The following is an 18,885-nucleotide window of genomic DNA, read 5'->3' on the forward strand; positions in this document are numbered from 1 at the left end:
ATCATGTCACCATGCATTAGTGTGAGATTTATACAGTGAATTAAAAAAAAAAAGTTTGCTCAGCTTGAGAATACAGAGTACATTTAAGGCTCCACTCACACACCCAGTGACAGCCAGCAAACACTCGCCACAACTCACTTGGAAATACACATTTTTCCCTTCCAACTGCCAGCAACCACTTCCAACCAGTTCGGGAATACTCATTTTTCCCTATGGATGATGGTGCAACATCACCAATGTATTTAACGTGATTCTCAAATCAACACAGTGATCAACTACAGAGAAAAGACACCTCATTTTAGACACACTCATTGTTTATCCCATGCACATAGTTCCTGCCAGCTGAAATTCAATATAGCGACTGCTCAGTAAAACTCCCACATCTAATGCTTGGACTCATCTGTGATCATGTGTGCACCGTGTACAGTAGCTATCAGGAGTGGCTTTAGGGAAAAATCACACAGATTAACGATTAGGGTCAAAAAATCTGATTAAAGCCAAGATAAAACAGTTAAACATAGTGGCTGCACACAAGCATATCAATACACACATGCACACATTTACAGATCAGAGATTTCAATATGTGGGGATGATCATCATATCATGGTTGGTGTCTGCACATCTGGATTAGCCTATCAACCTGAGAGGTGTTTCCTGGGTGGCTGGGGGTCTACGTCATCAACAGAGTTATACATTTTAAACATGACAGTTTAAAATATTTATCTTTATACCAAAAGGGCCATATTTACTCTTCTTTTTTTTTACCTCCATCAATTATGTAATACAACAACTACTCATCCATTCATCCAATTTCTTATCAAACTTAGGGTCATAGGATGGCGCCAGTCGCAGCTATCATAGGATGAGAGATGGGATACACACTGGGCAGGTCACCAGCCCATCGCAGGGCTAACACAAAGAGACAGACAACCAAACACTCACACATCCACGCCTACAACCAATTAGCTTAACACTGCATGCTTTTGGTCTGTAGGAGGAAGCAGGAATACCCAGAGGAAAACCGCGAACCCACAGGAAGAACATGCAAACAGTTCTCCCTGTGTTAACCTCTGATAACCCTCTAATACAAGACTTGGAGTATTTCAGTTAGATCTTTCTATGCACTTTATGACATAATATACAAGTTAGCATTCAAACCACGCATGAAAGCTGCAGAGTGTGCGCTGCCGGTTTTGTGTGTCTTTGTGTGGTTACCTTGCACTGACACTGTCCGCTGGTCTTGTTACAGTCAGGATCGAAGCCTTTATTGGTGTCACAGTGACACGGTCCACAGGTTGGAGATCCCCACCAACCCCTGGGACACTGATGATCAATCCTACACGCACACACAGAAACAAAGCCATTAACACAGGGTAGATTAGATAAAAGAGAAAAACACCAACTGAGCAGCACAGCCTGTCAAAAACTTTTATTCATTCTTCAAAGGATTCGATGTTCCCTTTGACTTCGAGATAATTAGTGGGAACAAAGAGATGGAAAAAAGTATGAAATGGAGGAAGCCATGGAAGGGATTGAACTGGGGGGGGTATTAATATTGACAGACAAAGGTAAACATACAAACATTACAAGAATGTGCACATTTGCATACGCTGCGTCACAGAAAGAAGATATTATACAAAATGTATAGGCAGGCTTTTAACAATAAGATTAAGGATGTGTATTAGACTTCCGATACACCCACAAACTTAAAACACTTAAGCATCAAGAACTCATTTTTGCTGGCACAGCCACACGTTGAACAGTAATCTACCAGAGAAGAGATCCTTCTCACCCATTTAAATCATTTATTAGGTTTGGTACTCATTCATTCATTCATTTTAAAATCCTTTTTTCCCATCCTACTAAACTGCAACTGAATTTTGGCTCCATAAAAATAACATTTTTTATGTTCACTCATCATTTGCTCACATCTCACTTAATGTGCTTTCCTCCTGGTCTCTAATGTCTAATGGTTCACTGAGGAGATGAGTGCCTCTCACACTTAATGCATACCGTCGTGCACCCCCCTTAATTGCACCTCGTGGAACCTCTCGGAGTGCAAAAATCAGACGTAAGTGAGCCTAACAGAATATCAAGATTGTCTCTCCCTGTTGTGTATTTTTGGCATCTTAAATGCAAAATACTTTGTCTGATCATAACTCAGGGTGCACAGAAACAAAGACAGGGCTTTTAGCGGAAGCTGCTCCAGCTGTGCTTTGATGAATATGTGCCTAGTAGGGGTCTTTCCTAAATGAGAAATGTGTTCAAACTGGCGAGTCATTTAAGATTATTTTTCATGTTAGCTTTAAAACTGCTAAAACTTTTACATTTTCTCTATTTCAAGATGTTAGCCATCTGAACTTTTATTTATTTATTTTATTTTTTATTTTACAGGAAATGGCTCATTAGTGTGACAAGGATATTGGTAAGTTAGGGTCATTTATGAGCCCGGAAATACATTTATGCTTTTAACATTATCACTGCATTGTTTTGCAGGGAACCGTGACTAACAGACCTACAGCAGAACGATTTATTACTGGAGCAGCCTTGAGGCAGATAGTGACGATGAAAAAAGCTCAGTTAACAGAGGTGAGTCGGGTTAACTCCTTTTTGCATAAAAATGATTGATAACCATTATTAATTACATTATAATATTTCATAATGTCTGACATACTTATAGGAAATGGTATAGGTTTACAAATACAAATAGAGCCATAAAAAAGTAGTCCTCTATAAAATATAATGAGCTCACCCGGGTTCAGAACACTTTAAAAGTACTCTGACAAGGCATAAAACCTTAAACTAAAATGATAAAAATCAGCAACCCCTCATATGAAAGAAGCCATAATATAAAATGTTAATCCATAACTGATTTTATCATCCTTCAGTGCATGGTGGCAACTTAACAAAAAGGAAAATGAGGCACACTCATGATGCAAAGATGATTAATGAGCGATTTGGTTTATTAGGAAAAAAAAGAGGAAGAACTATGTGCAGATGCATGCATATGTTTTGTTGCAAAAACTGTGTAAAATTAATATAGATCCAATTTTCATGTTGGTTTAAATTTCATACAATTTTCACTGTGTACTCATCAAATATTTGGACAAACTCTACGATATGAGAACAATATTTCTAAATCTTTCATGCCATTAAAGCCACTTTGAATTTCTGGGGGAAACAGACTCGTAGACAGATATTTCATCAGCAGAAGAAAATGTGTGTCTTTGTGAAAAACACACACACTAGATCAAAGACGACCATGGGGGACACGAGCTCACACAATGAGCAGATCATGAGATAAATCTTAAGCTGTGTGGATTTCACAGGCAGGAAGAAGGGACGGGGTCAGGTCAGGGTCACGCTTACTTCACACAGTTTAACATAACCACAGATAACCTTAGAGTGTGTGTGTGTGTGTGTGTGTGTGTGTGTGTGTGTGTGTGTGTGTGTGTGTGTGTGTGTGTGTGTGTGTGTGTGTGTGTGTGTGCGTATGTTTATAATACCTTGTGGGGACAATTTTCTTGACATATACTACGTTGTGGGGACCAATTGCTCCTTGTGGGGACTGGAACCTTGTCCCCACAAGGGGAAACCCTGTTTTTGGGTCAGGGGTCAGAGTTAGGGCTAAGGTATGAATTGAGTTTAGGTTAGGGTTAGGGTTAGGTATGTGATGGTTAGGGTTAGGAAAAGGGTAAAGGTAAGGTTTAGGCTGTAGAAATGAATGGAAGTCAATGGAAATTCCCCACAAAGATAGCAAAACACACTTGTGTGTGTGTGTGTGTGTGTGTGTGTGTGTATTACGACTTGAGACTGCGCTCATCCCCCAGTGGATTACATGGAACGCTGGAGATGTGGGGCAACAAGGCTGAACTAAAGCTACCAAGACACACACATAACTCAACAGAGCTTAGATGGGCTATAGATTACAAAGAGCTGTAGAGTGCGTTGGCACCTCGTAGGTAACCTGAAGTTCAAATGTTACGTCACTTGTGTGGCCGTTTGTATATGTACCTGTGCTGGCAATACTGCCCATAGTGGTTGTCTCCACAGTCACAAATATATCCATGGGAAGAGGTGGGCTTCCTGTGGCAGTGAGACTCATTTTCACATGGATTCAGATGACAGGCATCAGTGCAGCCTTTCCCATAGTAACCTGACAGAGATAAAGAGACATGTCAAAAAGCTTCAGCAGAATAAAAAAACTTGTTTCCATTTTTTTTCTTTGCTTTGGAATATTTTTAGTCACCTCTGGCTTAGTAAAGATATAATACATATTCCAGCAAAAATATGTTTTCTATATTAACAATACTCATTAAATCAAAATGATTTTAAGCATGTTGTAAGAGATTGATATTCTGATATTCTTTAACATTTCTACAAAGATTTTTGGAAACCATGCCCTCGAACAGACAAAAAAAGTTCCATGGTAATCACATTAGAGAAAGTACATACTGCACATACTACTGTCTAACTACTACCAGCTATTCTGTGGCCTAGGTCAGTTGCTAGATATGGGGAATCCCCACTTTCTCCTTTTCAGTCAATAATGGTCAATCAGATGGCTAAGCCAATCAGGCATGAGAGAGAGGCTTTATATCATTAGCATATATTATCATGGCATTAGCAGCCTGAAATCCTCCATGTTGTTTATTCTCCAGTTCAGGTAAATACAGCCGGAGTGCACAAAGGGTACTAAACATCCAGGAATATGAATATTGTATTGTGCATCTCTGAAGAGTAAAGAACACATTTGCCAAATTTCATGGCTCAACTCCTTGTGGTTTTGGAGTTTATAAACTAGTAGAAAAGTAAAACCTCATGAACTGACCACTGGATGGATGAACAGGCAGTCAACAGCATCCTCCCACTTTATTTATCGCGGGAGGATAAAAACTGATTTTATTTTGATAAGATAATCATCTACAGAATATAATAAAAACACTCTTAGTCAAAAAGTGTGTAAAGAACCTCCCTTTCAAGTAATTTCATGAAATAAAAGCACAACACAAAAAAGACTGAGATCTTAATATGCAGAGCATCACTGTGTTTTCCATCTGTGTACCACACATAATAACCTGTCAGCTCACAAGTAAACATCTCAAACATCAAACAGCGATTATCACAAATGTCATTCTCCTGACACACTTCGGCTGGGCGAGCCACTGGAAAACATGCCGCAACTGTGCACTGCTACACTGTCATCAACTGAAACATGAACACAACACTTCCTCTGAAAGAAAATTACCACCACCTCTTGAGAAAAACACCAAAGTTTTGCTCTTTTTTTAAAAAATTTCAAAACAAGTACAAGAGTAGCATCAAGGAAACGTTACCCTTGCTATACAGATATACACTTGTGGTCACCCACACCTCATGGGCATGAATGTCATGTAATTTTGGGCTTTTGGTGATCACTTTGAAGTGTTCTTTTTCCATGGTGGAATGATTTTACAGCATAAATCTTTAAACAACAAGAACATATATCGATATGATGTTATTGTAATTAGCTTCTGTCTTAGTGTGCTTTTGATAATTCCTTTCCATAACAGCCCCCTGATTTTCAGGTATAGCCAGTCTTGGTAGCCAGGGATCAGTCTGCCAGGGCCTCCGTCCTTGGCCACCGCCAGACTCACACTGCACCCGACCCCTACGACACCTTCTGCGGGTGATAGGCCTACAGGAGGACGGGCCCATGTCATCTCTTCAGGCTGCACCCAGCCGGGCACCACGGGCTAAGCCCGGCCACCAGACGCTCTCCCTCAAGCTCCCTCCCCAGGCCTAGCTCCAGGGTGTGGCCCTGGTAACTCTATCCCAGGCAGGGTAAACTGTTCCCTGGTTTCTATTTCCATAAGGGGTCTTCTGAACCGCTCTTTTGTCTGGACCTTCACCCATTTTCAGGTATAAATCTACAAAAACACTGTCGAGTTATAAAAAGATAACAAACACTATGTATGTAGAAAGACAGCAAATTGTGATGTCATCAGAAAAGAAAGTGTAAACATCTATTTTTCATAACAGCACAGAAATGTGGTACAGTAAAAGCAAAGACAGTACACTCCACCACAGCTGAACAAGCCACTTCAACACAAGGTACAACGCACACACTCCCAAGGTATACTCATGGCAGCATGATGAACGAAGCCATCACACACTTCAATGCAATCCCGAGACACTCCACACAAACACGCCCGCCTCCTATACAGTATGGTAATGCAGGCCAGCACATAAAACCCTTCTTTAATCTAATGACTAAAGCAGAGAGCTTCATGCATACTTTGAGGTGTGCTGAGCACAAATAGTGAAGGCCTCTCACCCAGACCTGCTTTTAATTTAAAAAGAGCATAATTGTGCTATTTAGTCATTAGGGAACCCTTTTTAATAGGAGGATTAAATAAAGGACTATGCAGCAACACAAGAATCTACACTCGTGTTAGACTAGAAATAAAAGCAATTAATCCAAAAAAATCATTCCACACACTCTAATGAAGAATAAAAATGAAGCTTTTGACTTGAATAATTAATAATGAATCCAATTCATAAAACCAGAGCCGAAAGAAAAAAAAAACAGCAATTTACTACAGTAAAATAATTTTGTTGATTGGGGTTTCATTTGCACCCTGATTGGATGGATGGATGGATGGACGGATGGACGGATGGATGGATGGGTGAGTTTAGTCTTTTGACCCTTTCAGGCACATCTAAATTTCATCATAGCACTCCTACTATGGTAATAAGAGTAATCATATTGCATTTTAGTATTGTTTTTTGACATTGTCTTCTGTTATGTTATGTTTTGCCAACTCGTCTACTGGAGAATAAAAACAGGTTTAACCGTGTTCCTGATGTCATGACGATACAGTCACTCACACAGAGGTGTTGCTGCTTCAACAGCAGGTTTGTCATTAATAAATCAGACTTTCATTGCTGCAGCTGAAAGAAGATAAAGAGGTAATTTCATGACACAAGTCAGCAGTGGCGATTTAAAACACTTTACCTGAAATATGGCAAAGTACAAAGTGTTCTGATAATGTGGGGACATTGCTGGGACTTCAAAAGAGTATGCTTATGTGTATTTGTTCTCTAAATAGCGTCAAAAACGTTAGCTAATGTAGGCTAGATCACTGGAGATTGTTAGCTTTCAAAGCCATTAGTCTGCTGCCATATGCCAGCCAGCTGATGTACTTTAGTACAGTTTATATTTTTTAATTTATTAAAGACTTCCATTTCTATTCTGGTTCGATTGGGCTTCATTGTTTGTTTACAGTTCAGCTCCAGATCCAGGCTAGAGCAAGTCAAAATTATGTTACCCGTCAATGGCCAGCAGCAGCAGCCTGTATTCGGTTTGAATATTGCTAGAAATTGATATGGATCAGTTTGTACCTTTTATTAGTTTTTAGAGTCAAAAGTTATTAAGTCAATGTAGGTTCTGTTTTACCCACATTCATTGATGATGATTTCACAGAACTAAGCAGTGTGTTATATGTAATAATAATTATAGATTATATTGTTGTTATTTTCTAGGTGAATACAATGTTTGTTATTGTCAGTGCAAAGGAGTGAGGAGGATAGAGAAAGAGGACAGAGAGACTGTACAAGATGGTGAAGTTAGATGGAAAAACAATCATTGTTTTATATTCTCATGGGTGCTTTGTGTGCTCTCCAGTAGCACAGAAAAAATGAATATTAGCATTTTACAGCATTCATATTTCTCATAGCTTGAACAGGATGGCTGCCACTATACTGATGTGGCAGACTACAAATCTATTCTCCACAATCGGGGTGCACGATGCTCTGTGCTGAGTAAGGGAGCGTTTGTATGAATTCAGAAACTTTAATGTCAAAGCAAATCTCTGACCAGTTTGCTTCTTGTCCAGATGTATGGAGAGGCCACTGTCATGATTCAAATGCTACTTTAATTGCTTGATGATTTGATGGACTACCTCTGTTGCATGTGGTTAAGACACTGAAACAATGTTGTGCATGTTTCTCCTCTTATCTGCTTTGTCACAAATTGTTCCACCCTAAAATATGTGGAATACATACATTTATATTGAAATCTGTGATTATTCATTCTGAGTCATTCTGCACTGCAATAGGTCATCCAACTAATTAGGCTGCTTTTAAAGGTAACATTCTAATTTGTACTCAACTGAATTGAGGTTTGCAAACGTAAACTTTTGGAAGCAGCAAATTCTGTTATATATCAATAATATTAAATACAAGGCACTGAAATTATGACAGGTGGGCTGGGGCCCATAAAGGTTTGATCCTAGAATCCCCCCTGGATGGATGGATGGATGGATGGATGGATGGATGGATGGATGGATGGATGGATGGACGGATGGATGGGCTCCATTTACTTAATATAGCTCCATTTGTTTATTAATGTGTGTTTCAGTAAAATGTGGTTATCACATATTTATATATAATAAATATATGACAAATGCCTGGAACACAGACTCATGCTTTTACTGAATGTGTGTATGGCTGATGTTGGGATTGAAGGTATTTGTTTCAAGATCTGCTAATTAGTAATAAACACAAAGTGCAGCCAAGTCTGTCATAAACCAGAGTTTCAGAAATTCTACATTCTTACCCGATAGCGTTAAAAAGAAACAAACAAAACTGAAACAATGCTGTCATGTTAATATTCATATCAATATTAACCATCCAGTGAAAATGTTTTTATCATATTTTACCCAGAAACCCAGACTGATCAACAAATGCCTGCTTTCCTGTCCTAAGCCATCTTGGCTTTCAAGCTCTCTTTTTTTAATTTACCAGCACTGAACAGAAGGACATCTCTGCAGATCGAAGTGTGAGTGCCTGATGTGTGTGCAGCTTGCTGAGGTCTGCATTCCTATCTGTGAAGCTGACAAACATGTGTGAGTTCTGCCTTCACTTGTCTGTCTAAAGAAAATGCAGAAATGCGCTCGGCTTTCAAGCGTGTGGCCTTGGCTTTTGCTTTACACTAGCATTCAAATGAATCCTTTTTCTGAAAATACATCGCTCTCTAACTTTTTCTGCTCTCTGTGAAATAAACAAACCCACACACGCTATATAATTTATAAAAAAAAAAAAAAACAGACACTGGCCCTGATTTGCCTCCAACCTTCACATAGTGAAGATAATTACATCCATTGTTCACTTTCCATTTTTTCTTTTAACAACAAATACACGCAGGTAAGATCACAGGAATACACACAAATGCACACAAATATTGTGCTTATTTTGATTTTATTGTTCTCCATTTCTGCTGCTCTCCCTTAAACACACATACACGCACATAAGTACACACATGCGCTCACTCTCAATCATCTTCTATCAGCCCTATACGTCTTTACACTTTCACCATGGCAACTGAAAGAGGGAGACGACAACGGCCTTGGCTGTTTTCAGATGCTTAGCCTTCTCATAACAACACGAGAGCGAGGGAGAGGGCCGGGCCTGAAGAACAAAGAGTGGCGTGCATATGTTTTCATCTTTCACAGTCGGGGTGCTGGAGTTTATTTGAAAAGTTATGCTTCTCGAGCTCTACACACATTCAGCGTGAGTCACAGCTTTGTGTCTGACTTTTCCGTAAACCAACATCGGCTTGACTTCTCCACAGGACTACAATCAGGAAAGACCAATGAGTCATCTGTTCACTGAACCATCCATTCATCCTCTGTGTATCCAACTGTCTTTTCTGACAGAGGGAAGATTGTGCATGTCGAAATTTCCAAAACAAAATGATCATACTGAGCACTGAGCTCAGTGACTACCTCACAATGATGGCTCACGATGAAAGAACCAAAGTGCTCTTTCATATATGCACCGCGCCTTTAGTTCAGTTTGTGTTTTGCTGTTTTTTTTTTAGTTACATGTGCAGAACCGCTGAGTCTCATCACTTGTTTTTACAGGAACTTTCTGTGGAAAGGCGACTCACTGTGTGCTACCTGCCTTGCATCAAAAGGTCGATTAGCAAATACCCAGCAAACGGTCGATACCCCGACGTCATCGCTCTGATCTAAACTGGTTGCGATATGATGCCAAAAACTGAACCTTAGACAGGCAGATGTCAGCGTTGTTTCCATGCAGAATAGAGGTTGCGCCAGACCAGTGAGAAACATGGATCAGATATTATATGAGGAATTAAATGCAGTAAATGCATTCATTAATCAGAACTTTATTGTGGAACCCTTTCGCAATGGCTGTTGTTGCCACAAGGACACATTTTAGGACACACAATTTAAAAAGATTAACTTTGGCAACCATTTATGGGTTTTTTTAATAAACTGAGGGTTACATTAACACTATGACAAAATATCCCAGCAATAAATGTTTTCACATCAGTGTTAAAAATTGAGCTTTCTGCTCTTTCTTGTGATATTACGTATATACACATATATATTGATAGAACAAAAATATTCTGAGGTCTTGAATAATTAGTGAAATCCTTTAAGTACAAAACAATATTCAAAGCAAAAAAAGGTTATTGTAAATGAGTCACCATATGCTTCTACATGAGCATCATCCCTGCTTTTACAAATTATAAGTTACCGTTACCAGAGTTACTACACTGCCTATAGTGATTTTCTGGCTTTGCCGCTGAAGCAAACATTTTGCTGCAGATGTTGTGACCGAGTTGGAGACTCAGCAACAACCATTTCAGAGATATATTTGATTAAAGAAGTAAACATTATACAGTATATCCAGTACACTATTTATATAACAGTGGTGTACCTGTACATTTCTTATTTTTATATCACATCTGATCAATAAATGACACTTCCAGTTGAGGAGCCATTTGTCACAGTGAACAACTTTACCCTGATTCAGCACCCTGTGGATCTGACATCTACTATAGGTTAGAACACAGGAAATACAACTCGAAACTCATAAATCTCTACCACTTTTCCCAGAGGGATGGAGCTTAATATACTGCAGCTGCACACCACGCCCAAAACAACAACCACACACAATGTTCTTCCCCTGTCAAACTCTATTTAAAGAAATATTTATTTGCCACTTGTTTACAGTCTCTAACAACTTGACAAAAGGTAAAAACACTGATAAATGACTCCCTGTTGCAGTAAAAGCAGTTACAAGAGTTCCTGCTCTCAAACTGTGATTTCTGCATATGATCGTGTTGGTTTCTAAATGGTTCCCAGAACTCAAATGGACATAAATCAACATGGCTGCAATTTTTCATATTAGATCTAATTTTTCACAGCAGTGAATTAGCCTGAAGCAGCTGGAGGCAGCATACACATAAAGCCATACATACTGTATGCTTACTCACAAACATGCACACACGCACGCGCGCACACACACACACACACACACGCACACGCACACGCGCGCGCACACACACACACACGCGCACACGCGCGCGTGCGCGCACACACACACACACACACAGTGAGGAGTTGTGAAGGCAGATATTTGCTTTGTCATGCAGAACCTTGTTCAAGTGTGTGTGTGTGTGTGTGTGTGTGTGTGTGTGTGTGTGTGTGTGTGTGTGTGTGCGTGCGCGTGCGATAGAGAGACGGTATGTTTCTTCTAGGAGGTAGTGTTGCACAAAGTCAGATGCACTGTCAGTTACATGAGACCCATTAAGCCAGCTTCAGCGCCAGGCCAAAACACACAAACACACACATGAAAGGGAATTATTCAGGGTGCACATCTACTTCTTTCTCTCTCTGCTGTTATTAAACTTTGATTTGTCTCTAAGCGGCATTCATTCTCTAACAGTCTCAATTTTTAATGCTCATTGTGCTGATGAAATGTAATGATAATGAGAGCGCATGTGTGTACAGTAAATAAGTGCACGCATATGAAGTTTGTGGAAATGCTGTATGTGTGTGTGTGGTTGAGTCACGGTGTGAGTGCATCTCTGTGTGTGCGCGCCCATCCTGAGCGCGTGTTCCAAGTTAATAAGTCAAGGTGTTAGCATTAGCTTGCGGGCTGGTGCAGGATGCTACAGGGATAGCAGTGCTTCTCTGCTTCCTCTCCCATGCTGTCAGGCCTGAGGCTCTCTATCTTCAGTGCACTATATCCTCCACAAAGTCACACCCTCACTCTTCTTTCACTCCCTCAAGGTTCACCCTCATTTTCATCACTTTTTCTTTCTTGGGCAACTTTTCATTACTTACTTCTGCCTTCTAAAATTAGCTGCTGCGGTAGAAGTCTATGCAGAAGACTTTGGGGTGCTACAAGTGATGTTCTTTCCTTCTTTTTCCACAGAGGAGTGAGTGATGCAAGTTGATATATTTATTTGTTTGTTTCTTGTGTGCTGAGCTAGTTTGACCTTGCAGGCAGACATCTTTGGCTAAAAAGCCCAACACACCAATCTCATGAATCTCATTTCAAGCTTGCTGCTTTTCCTTACGAGGCAAAATCAGTCTGATTTTTGACAAATGTGACCCATTTTGCTTGTGTGTTTTTATGGCGTAACATGCCTGTCTAATCACATCCTACACTACAGAATAGCAGTGGTTAGCGCTGCTGTTTCATAGAAAGAAAGTCCTGGGCTGGCCGGTTCGAGTCTTTCTGGCTTGAGTTTGCATGATCTCCCTATGGCTGTATGGATCCTCTCTGGCTACTCCTGACTCCAGGTGATTCTAAATTGACTAATGGTTGTCCATCTCTCTGATTTAGCCCTGCAGTAGACGGGCGATCTGTCCCAGGGTCTACCCCAACCCTGAACTGCACAAGGCCCCAGTCACACGGACCTAAACACCAGACAGCAATGATCTGGCAATCACCAGTCGCTAGGGAAAAATGTGTATTCCATGAACGGCTGGAGAGTTGGGTGGCTGGCAGTCTCTGTGAAATCGACTGCAAAAGCTCCATCACTCAGGCCTGACTGCAATGTAAACCGTAAAAGGAGACAGTTCGGCTTCAAAGTAAAAGTTTCGCCTTTTGAAATGTGTTGGCAGTAGCGGTAAGCAGTAGCGCAACTTTTACTTTTGAAGGAGAATGTTCTCCATTCCTGGTTTGTGTTGCACTTTTTCAAGCTTCACTGCCGCTCAAAGAGTTAATGGTGAGTGTCTGCAGACAACATGGTACCTTTCATACAAGCTACAGCTGACTGCGGCAATATGCTAACAACCAAAGCATTCACAGTTTTTTGGGTCAGCACCTTAGTTGCGACCAATTTCACCTAGTGACAGCCTGCAACCTCCAGTAACCACTTACAGTAAGGCAGGGATCCTCACATCCAGGCCTCGAGAGCCGGTGTCCTGCAGGTTTTAGATGTGTCTCTGCTTCAACTCACCTGTGAGGATCCCTGACTAAGGGAATACATACAGGGGGCAGCCAACTGGTCTCTAGGCCTGTGTGACTGAAGCCTAAGTGGTTAAGATTGATGGATGGATGGACGGACGGACGGACGGACGGACTGGTTGTCCTCCATGGGTTTTGGATGCATTTATAGCCCAGGGAACAGAAAAATGCAGAAAAACCAAAAATGAGAGTGAAGACCATCACTTTTCCTGTTTGTTTTGTGTCATAACCATAAAATGTACATAAAAGTTCACCATGTGGTTTGTGGACTACCATTTTAAATGCTTGACTTTATCATTTGGCCATATTTAGAGAAAGTAAAGCTTAAATTCACTAACTTGATTTTTGAATTTTGGCTAGCAAATAAAAAAAATGCTTGAAATAACGCAAACTCACAACAAACACATTAAAACCTTTCAGATCTTTGATCCTTTCACAAATGAGTTATTAGCAAATAATAATAATTATTATTTATAAAAAATGTTTTAAATATTTCTTTGTACTTCTAGGCTGTAAACAGATGTATTTTTATTTTTTTATTTATTTTGCTGTAAAGAAAGAAAGTAGCTTATCCAGTCATTTCAGCATTGGGCCTGTGAGCATTGACCTGCATTTGGAGGCAGCCTCAAGTGGCCACTTGTTGAACTTCAGCTTCATTTCTCAGCCCTAAAGGTTGCTGCTTGATTATAATCCACTGTTTCTTTGAATGTTTGCTTTATATTACATGATTTCCTCTTAATCTGAAACAAATATTGGAGTTTCACAATAAAATGAGGTACCTAGATTGGGTGCCAGATTAGCTCACACCATGAACTGGCAACCATACGCCTTAAGGCTGAACGTCAACAGTCTGAGTCTGAGCCGCAGCCCTTTGCTGCATAGCTTTCCTGTCTACTCCTCACTGTTGCACTATCAAATAAAAAAAAGGCAAAAAAAGTACTGTAGTTTTAGACACTTTTTTGATGTGTGCACAGAAAATATGGCTATCTATCCAGGCAGAAGGAAGGTGACTGATGTTGAGAAAAAGAGCATCAATATCCTGACAAACTAATCTGAAAAAGGGGATAGGCAACTTTTGCTCTCCGTCTTTCACACGGTTCTTTTTCCTCCTAATTTGCTAGCCAAGCTCCTTTATCCATAATATAAATAATCTCTTAATCACCACCAGTTCAGTTCGTCTTGCATGTTTCTTCAATGCTTTTAGAGCTGAAGCGCTTCTATTGCATGCATTGCCGCCAATAAAGCACCAAATAAATATCGAATATCACTCTTTACGCTGTTCTTCTTTCATGCTACCCTCTCGCGTGTGCAACTGTCATGTTAATTTTCTCTTGCTTCTAAGTGCATCTCTGTGTACATATATTCCCAAACGTGTCACCAGTGTTTTCAGACTGTTTGATTTGACTTTCTCGCGCCCTCTTTTTTCTCTTGCCTCCAAACTTTTTTTTAACACTATTTCTGCCACCCGCCTTTTTACTGTTCATTAATCATTAACATTTTCACTCTCTTTGTTCCTCCTCTGCATTTTTCATCTTTCTATTGTTTTCTTTTTCTCCCTGCTTCTCTCCATACAGTGTATACTTTCCTTTCTCTCTCATTTGTCTCTCCATTCCTCCACCCTTCTCCTTCTCGTTTAATCATATTCTTCTCCACCACATTAATTCTGCCTCATTATATTCACCTTACTAAGGAGATTTTGGAAGTTAGCCTGCATTTGGTCTCTTTCTCTTGGTCTCAGGTGGATGGGGCCTCATTATGCAAACCCAAATATCAGTTTAACCCAGTTACAGCATTGGCAGACACCTACGCATATGGACACATTATAATTACTCCCCTTTTTTTGTGTTTCTCACTAAGCCAGGTTCTTTCACCTTTCACTCTGTCCACAGTGCTCAAAATGTTAGGCGCCTTGCCCTGGCTCAGAGGCTAGTGCACATGCAATTTAACTTGTACAACTGAAGTGGAAAATAGTTTTTGGCTGTGTGAAATTTATTGAATGCATTCATTGGTAAAGTCAAAAAATAATATAAATTATTACCCAGCAGTTCCAAGCCTTAAATTCTGTCTGTTGTATGCATTCTACATTTGCCTGATGTTAGTTCAGGCAGGATGACAAAAATGGTGAACCAGTCTTAAACATTTGGGGTAAGACATGAACGTTACTTCACAAAACAATCTGATGCACAGTTTAGCCAGAAAAAAAAAAAATCATAAGGCCAAAAAAAGTTACCCACTGCGCTGTAATGGTTCAGATCTAATGTCACACTCGAAGAAAAATAAAATTGCAACCTCCTTGCAACTAGGGAAAATTGTTGGTTGCCTTGTGATTGCATTGAATTTTTTTTTCATCTTCAGCTCCTGATTACGAGCAGTTGCAATGTGTAAGTGCAACACCCTCAACCTCTGCGTGACCACTTTCAATCAATGGACAGGTCGCCTGGCGGGAGGCAACTTGTCTCCAAATGATGGTGGGTTGACTCGTACTGACTGCAATCACTCTCAGACAGTTTGCCAACACACTGCAATCAATCTGAGTCAGTCTGCACTGATGAGCGCTCTGTGACGCATCTCTTTGCACTAAGGGACTCGACTCAGCTGGTTTTCCAATGTTTCTAGTTATATTCCTACATACAGTAAAGCAAGGTTGCCAGGTGCGCATGCCATTTTGCAGTTAAATCACCTTTTTGCAGCAACTACGTCACTAGTAATTTCTGAATTTCTGTTTCAAATCTATGGCTGGTTCTGGGTGGACTCTGAATGTGACCAGTGAATTTTTGCACATGTGGACAGCAACACATTTGCAACGGGTGGCAACAGACTTGTGATTTTTGAGGATTTATCAGTTGTCATATTGTCACAAACAGACATGCATGTACTGTAATTGCCAACCCCCTGCAATCGCAAACTGATAGCAGACTGATAACAGCCTGACTCCATCTTATTGCTGTTTTATGTGGAGTAATTATCGCAACCAAAGTTGCAGCGTAGACAACAAGAAGATGACATCTTCGAAACAACCACCTCAAAGGCAATGAGATCACAACTTTGTTGCACATGGTCACAATAATTTCAGTCATGCTGCGGTCTCCAACCACTTGTTTCCCTAGTGTAACTGTACCGTAAGAACTTGAAAATAACGCTTCTATTTAATTTAATTTAATCTGTTTTCCTTATCAAAAAGTTTTCCTGAAACTGGCCAGTCACTGGAGACCCCCTAGATATCACATGCCAGTTCACAACAGGGAACGGACATATGCATCTTGCTTTGTTCCTCCTCAAACTCACCTACAAAGCCCACACCACCTGCCTGTTCACTCACCAGGTTCACATACACACGTGTGCCGCTCCCACTGGTCGGAACAACGACTGTGAGCTGGACAGGGAGATGAGATGCAGGGATTACCAACACTGCAGCCAGTCTCTACTTTGACAGCTCTAGACGGGCGGGGCAGAGTGGGGGCGTCCGGTCTCACACCCAAACGAACGCCCTGTAAGAAGAGAAAGCGAGGGTCATTTTGCCTTGACACAATACACAAAACAACAGCAGCTTTATTAATGTATTCACTGGCCTACCCCTGAGTCATTTTTTTTTGTTGATTTTTATGTCTTCACTGTAGGTGTGAAAAACTCCATCCTCACCTGTATGCATCCTCTTATTCCATTCTGAACCTCCCCGGAGCCCAACACTCCTCCAACATGCAGATGTTTCACCTTCAATCCATGAATCTCATTTCCCACTATCACTGTTCCCTAATGGGGAAAGAGAGAAAGAGGTGGGGGAACAGATGGAGATAGCAAAGGCAAAGAATATGATTATTAATAGCTGTAAACACACTCAGTGCTATTAAGGATAAAAAAAAATAGTTACAAGTAAAGGAAAGTGACCATTAGCATCTGCAAAAATGTAATAAAAAGATGATGTGCTTATTTTATCGGTTTATACCAAATTTAAGTGAAGAAGATAAGAATGTCCTTTTCTTTTCTTGGAAGGATTATTGATTTTCAAAAACCTCTATATTTTTATTTACTGATACATCACTGAGCAGAGCCGGGTTATTATGAGGCTTGTGACAGTCAAATAGAAGGGGAGGGGAGAGGAGTGCGAAAAGGATTCGACTGAATGATTGGCTTCATTAAATAGAAGAAAACCATAATATGCAATCACTGCGGAGAAGGTCAATGCTCGAGTGATAACTCTGGCAGAACTGTGAAGAAATGTTGACAGGCAACTTGGCTTGCAAGGACCATGAAAGTAAAATCAATGAGCCGCATTCATCACCGTTTCAGCAGCAGTGGAAGATGCTAAAATGGAGGCTGAGATATGTCTGATAAGAGCGGCACACATGCCAAACCCCTTTCAAAGGCAAACGCCGTTTAATTGTTTCGTAATTCCATATTTAAAATGTTTTCTGCACCATTTACTCAGAGTGTTACTTGATGCACTTTGGAGAATAGCCCACAGAACTGCAGGGAAAAGATGAAAGACATAAGTTGTTGGCAGATGATTTAAGAAATAGCACAACATAAAAACACAACAAAGGCTTGTTTGTTTCTGCTTAAACCGAGCCAAAGATGATTAGAATACAGACCGTGAATGTGTGCGCGCTTCTCTGTGCTCATGGTACTGCCACATATGTACATGCACATACATTGTACGAGCGCACGCACGCACATAAACATCAAACAGACATCATCCGGTACAATCTGACACAATAATACACCGGAGATTAGGGAAACGAGGATTAGGAGCCCACATCTTGGGGAGTCTGACTCTATGCAGGATTATAGAAAAAACCTGTATATGCTATAAACATTTATATGTATGTACGTGTGTGTGTTTCTTTGAGATAGGCTTTGTATTTGTTTTAAAAAGGCAGGTTGCTGCATAATACTTTCAAGGATTGTTAGGCAAAGAAAGGAAGGAAGGAGAAATAATAATGGGGTGAGAAATAAAGAGATAGGAAGACAACAAGATTTATCCTTGTTTACTTTTTCACAAAATATACAAAGTTGTGCATCACATATTTGCATCTTCTCCTGAATGACTTGAAAAAAAGCTAATGGCGGCAGTAAGTCGTGATAATGAAATGCACTTGAGGGATAAACTTTGCTCTAAAATTTTTGTGAAATAATTTCTGGAACGTTACAAAGACTATTTGCATGTGGGGCTGAATATAATGGTGGCCAATAAAATTAGGAAGGAAAATTAAGACAAATAAACGGCAGTTATGTTCTGATATTAAAACTTCAGCTATTAATTTCATTCTGCAGAGCAGTGCATTCAGAAACAGAGATGAGAACTTTATTAAGCACCTGTTGACCGAGAACACCAAAACCTCGCCATTTCCTCTTCAACCTTTTCAAACATAAAACTTCGCATTTCGAGAAAGCGTACAGTTACAGTAGGGCTGGATCAGGTGACCCTGAACGATCTGTTTCTTATGGTACTACAGGCTCAAGCTGCTGGAGGACTTCCTGTGATGTACTGAGCATTTCTTCTGCACTCACCTTTTGCCCCCACATTTTGACCCTGACTCTGTGTGCTCTCTTCCACATGCCTGCCTCTCCCTGAGCCTGGCTCTGCCCGAGGTTTCCTCCTGTTAAAAGGGAGTT

General features: G+C 40.3%; 1 protein-coding gene across 2 annotated transcripts in view; it reads right to left on the bottom strand.

Annotated features, from left to right (window-relative positions):
* Nucleotides 1–18,885, bottom strand: part of celsr3 (cadherin, EGF LAG seven-pass G-type receptor 3) — a 129,235-nt gene that overhangs the window by 43,022 nt on the left and 67,328 nt on the right. For both annotated transcript variants that reach the window (XM_030734282.1, XM_030734281.1), the window contains exons 12-15: nucleotides 16,912–17,022; nucleotides 16,592–16,760; nucleotides 4,015–4,156; nucleotides 1,216–1,336 (exon numbers count right to left, since the gene is read on the bottom strand). In XM_030734282.1, coding sequence (XP_030590142.1) covers nucleotides 1,216–1,336; nucleotides 4,015–4,156; nucleotides 16,592–16,760; nucleotides 16,912–17,022 — 543 coding nt within the window. The remainder of the gene's footprint in view (nucleotides 1–1,215; nucleotides 1,337–4,014; nucleotides 4,157–16,591; nucleotides 16,761–16,911; nucleotides 17,023–18,885) is intronic.

The sequence above is a fragment of the Archocentrus centrarchus genome, chromosome 7 (genome assembly GCF_007364275.1).
Source record: "Archocentrus centrarchus isolate MPI-CPG fArcCen1 chromosome 7, fArcCen1, whole genome shotgun sequence".
NCBI lineage: Eukaryota > Metazoa > Chordata > Actinopteri > Cichliformes > Cichlidae > Archocentrus > Archocentrus centrarchus.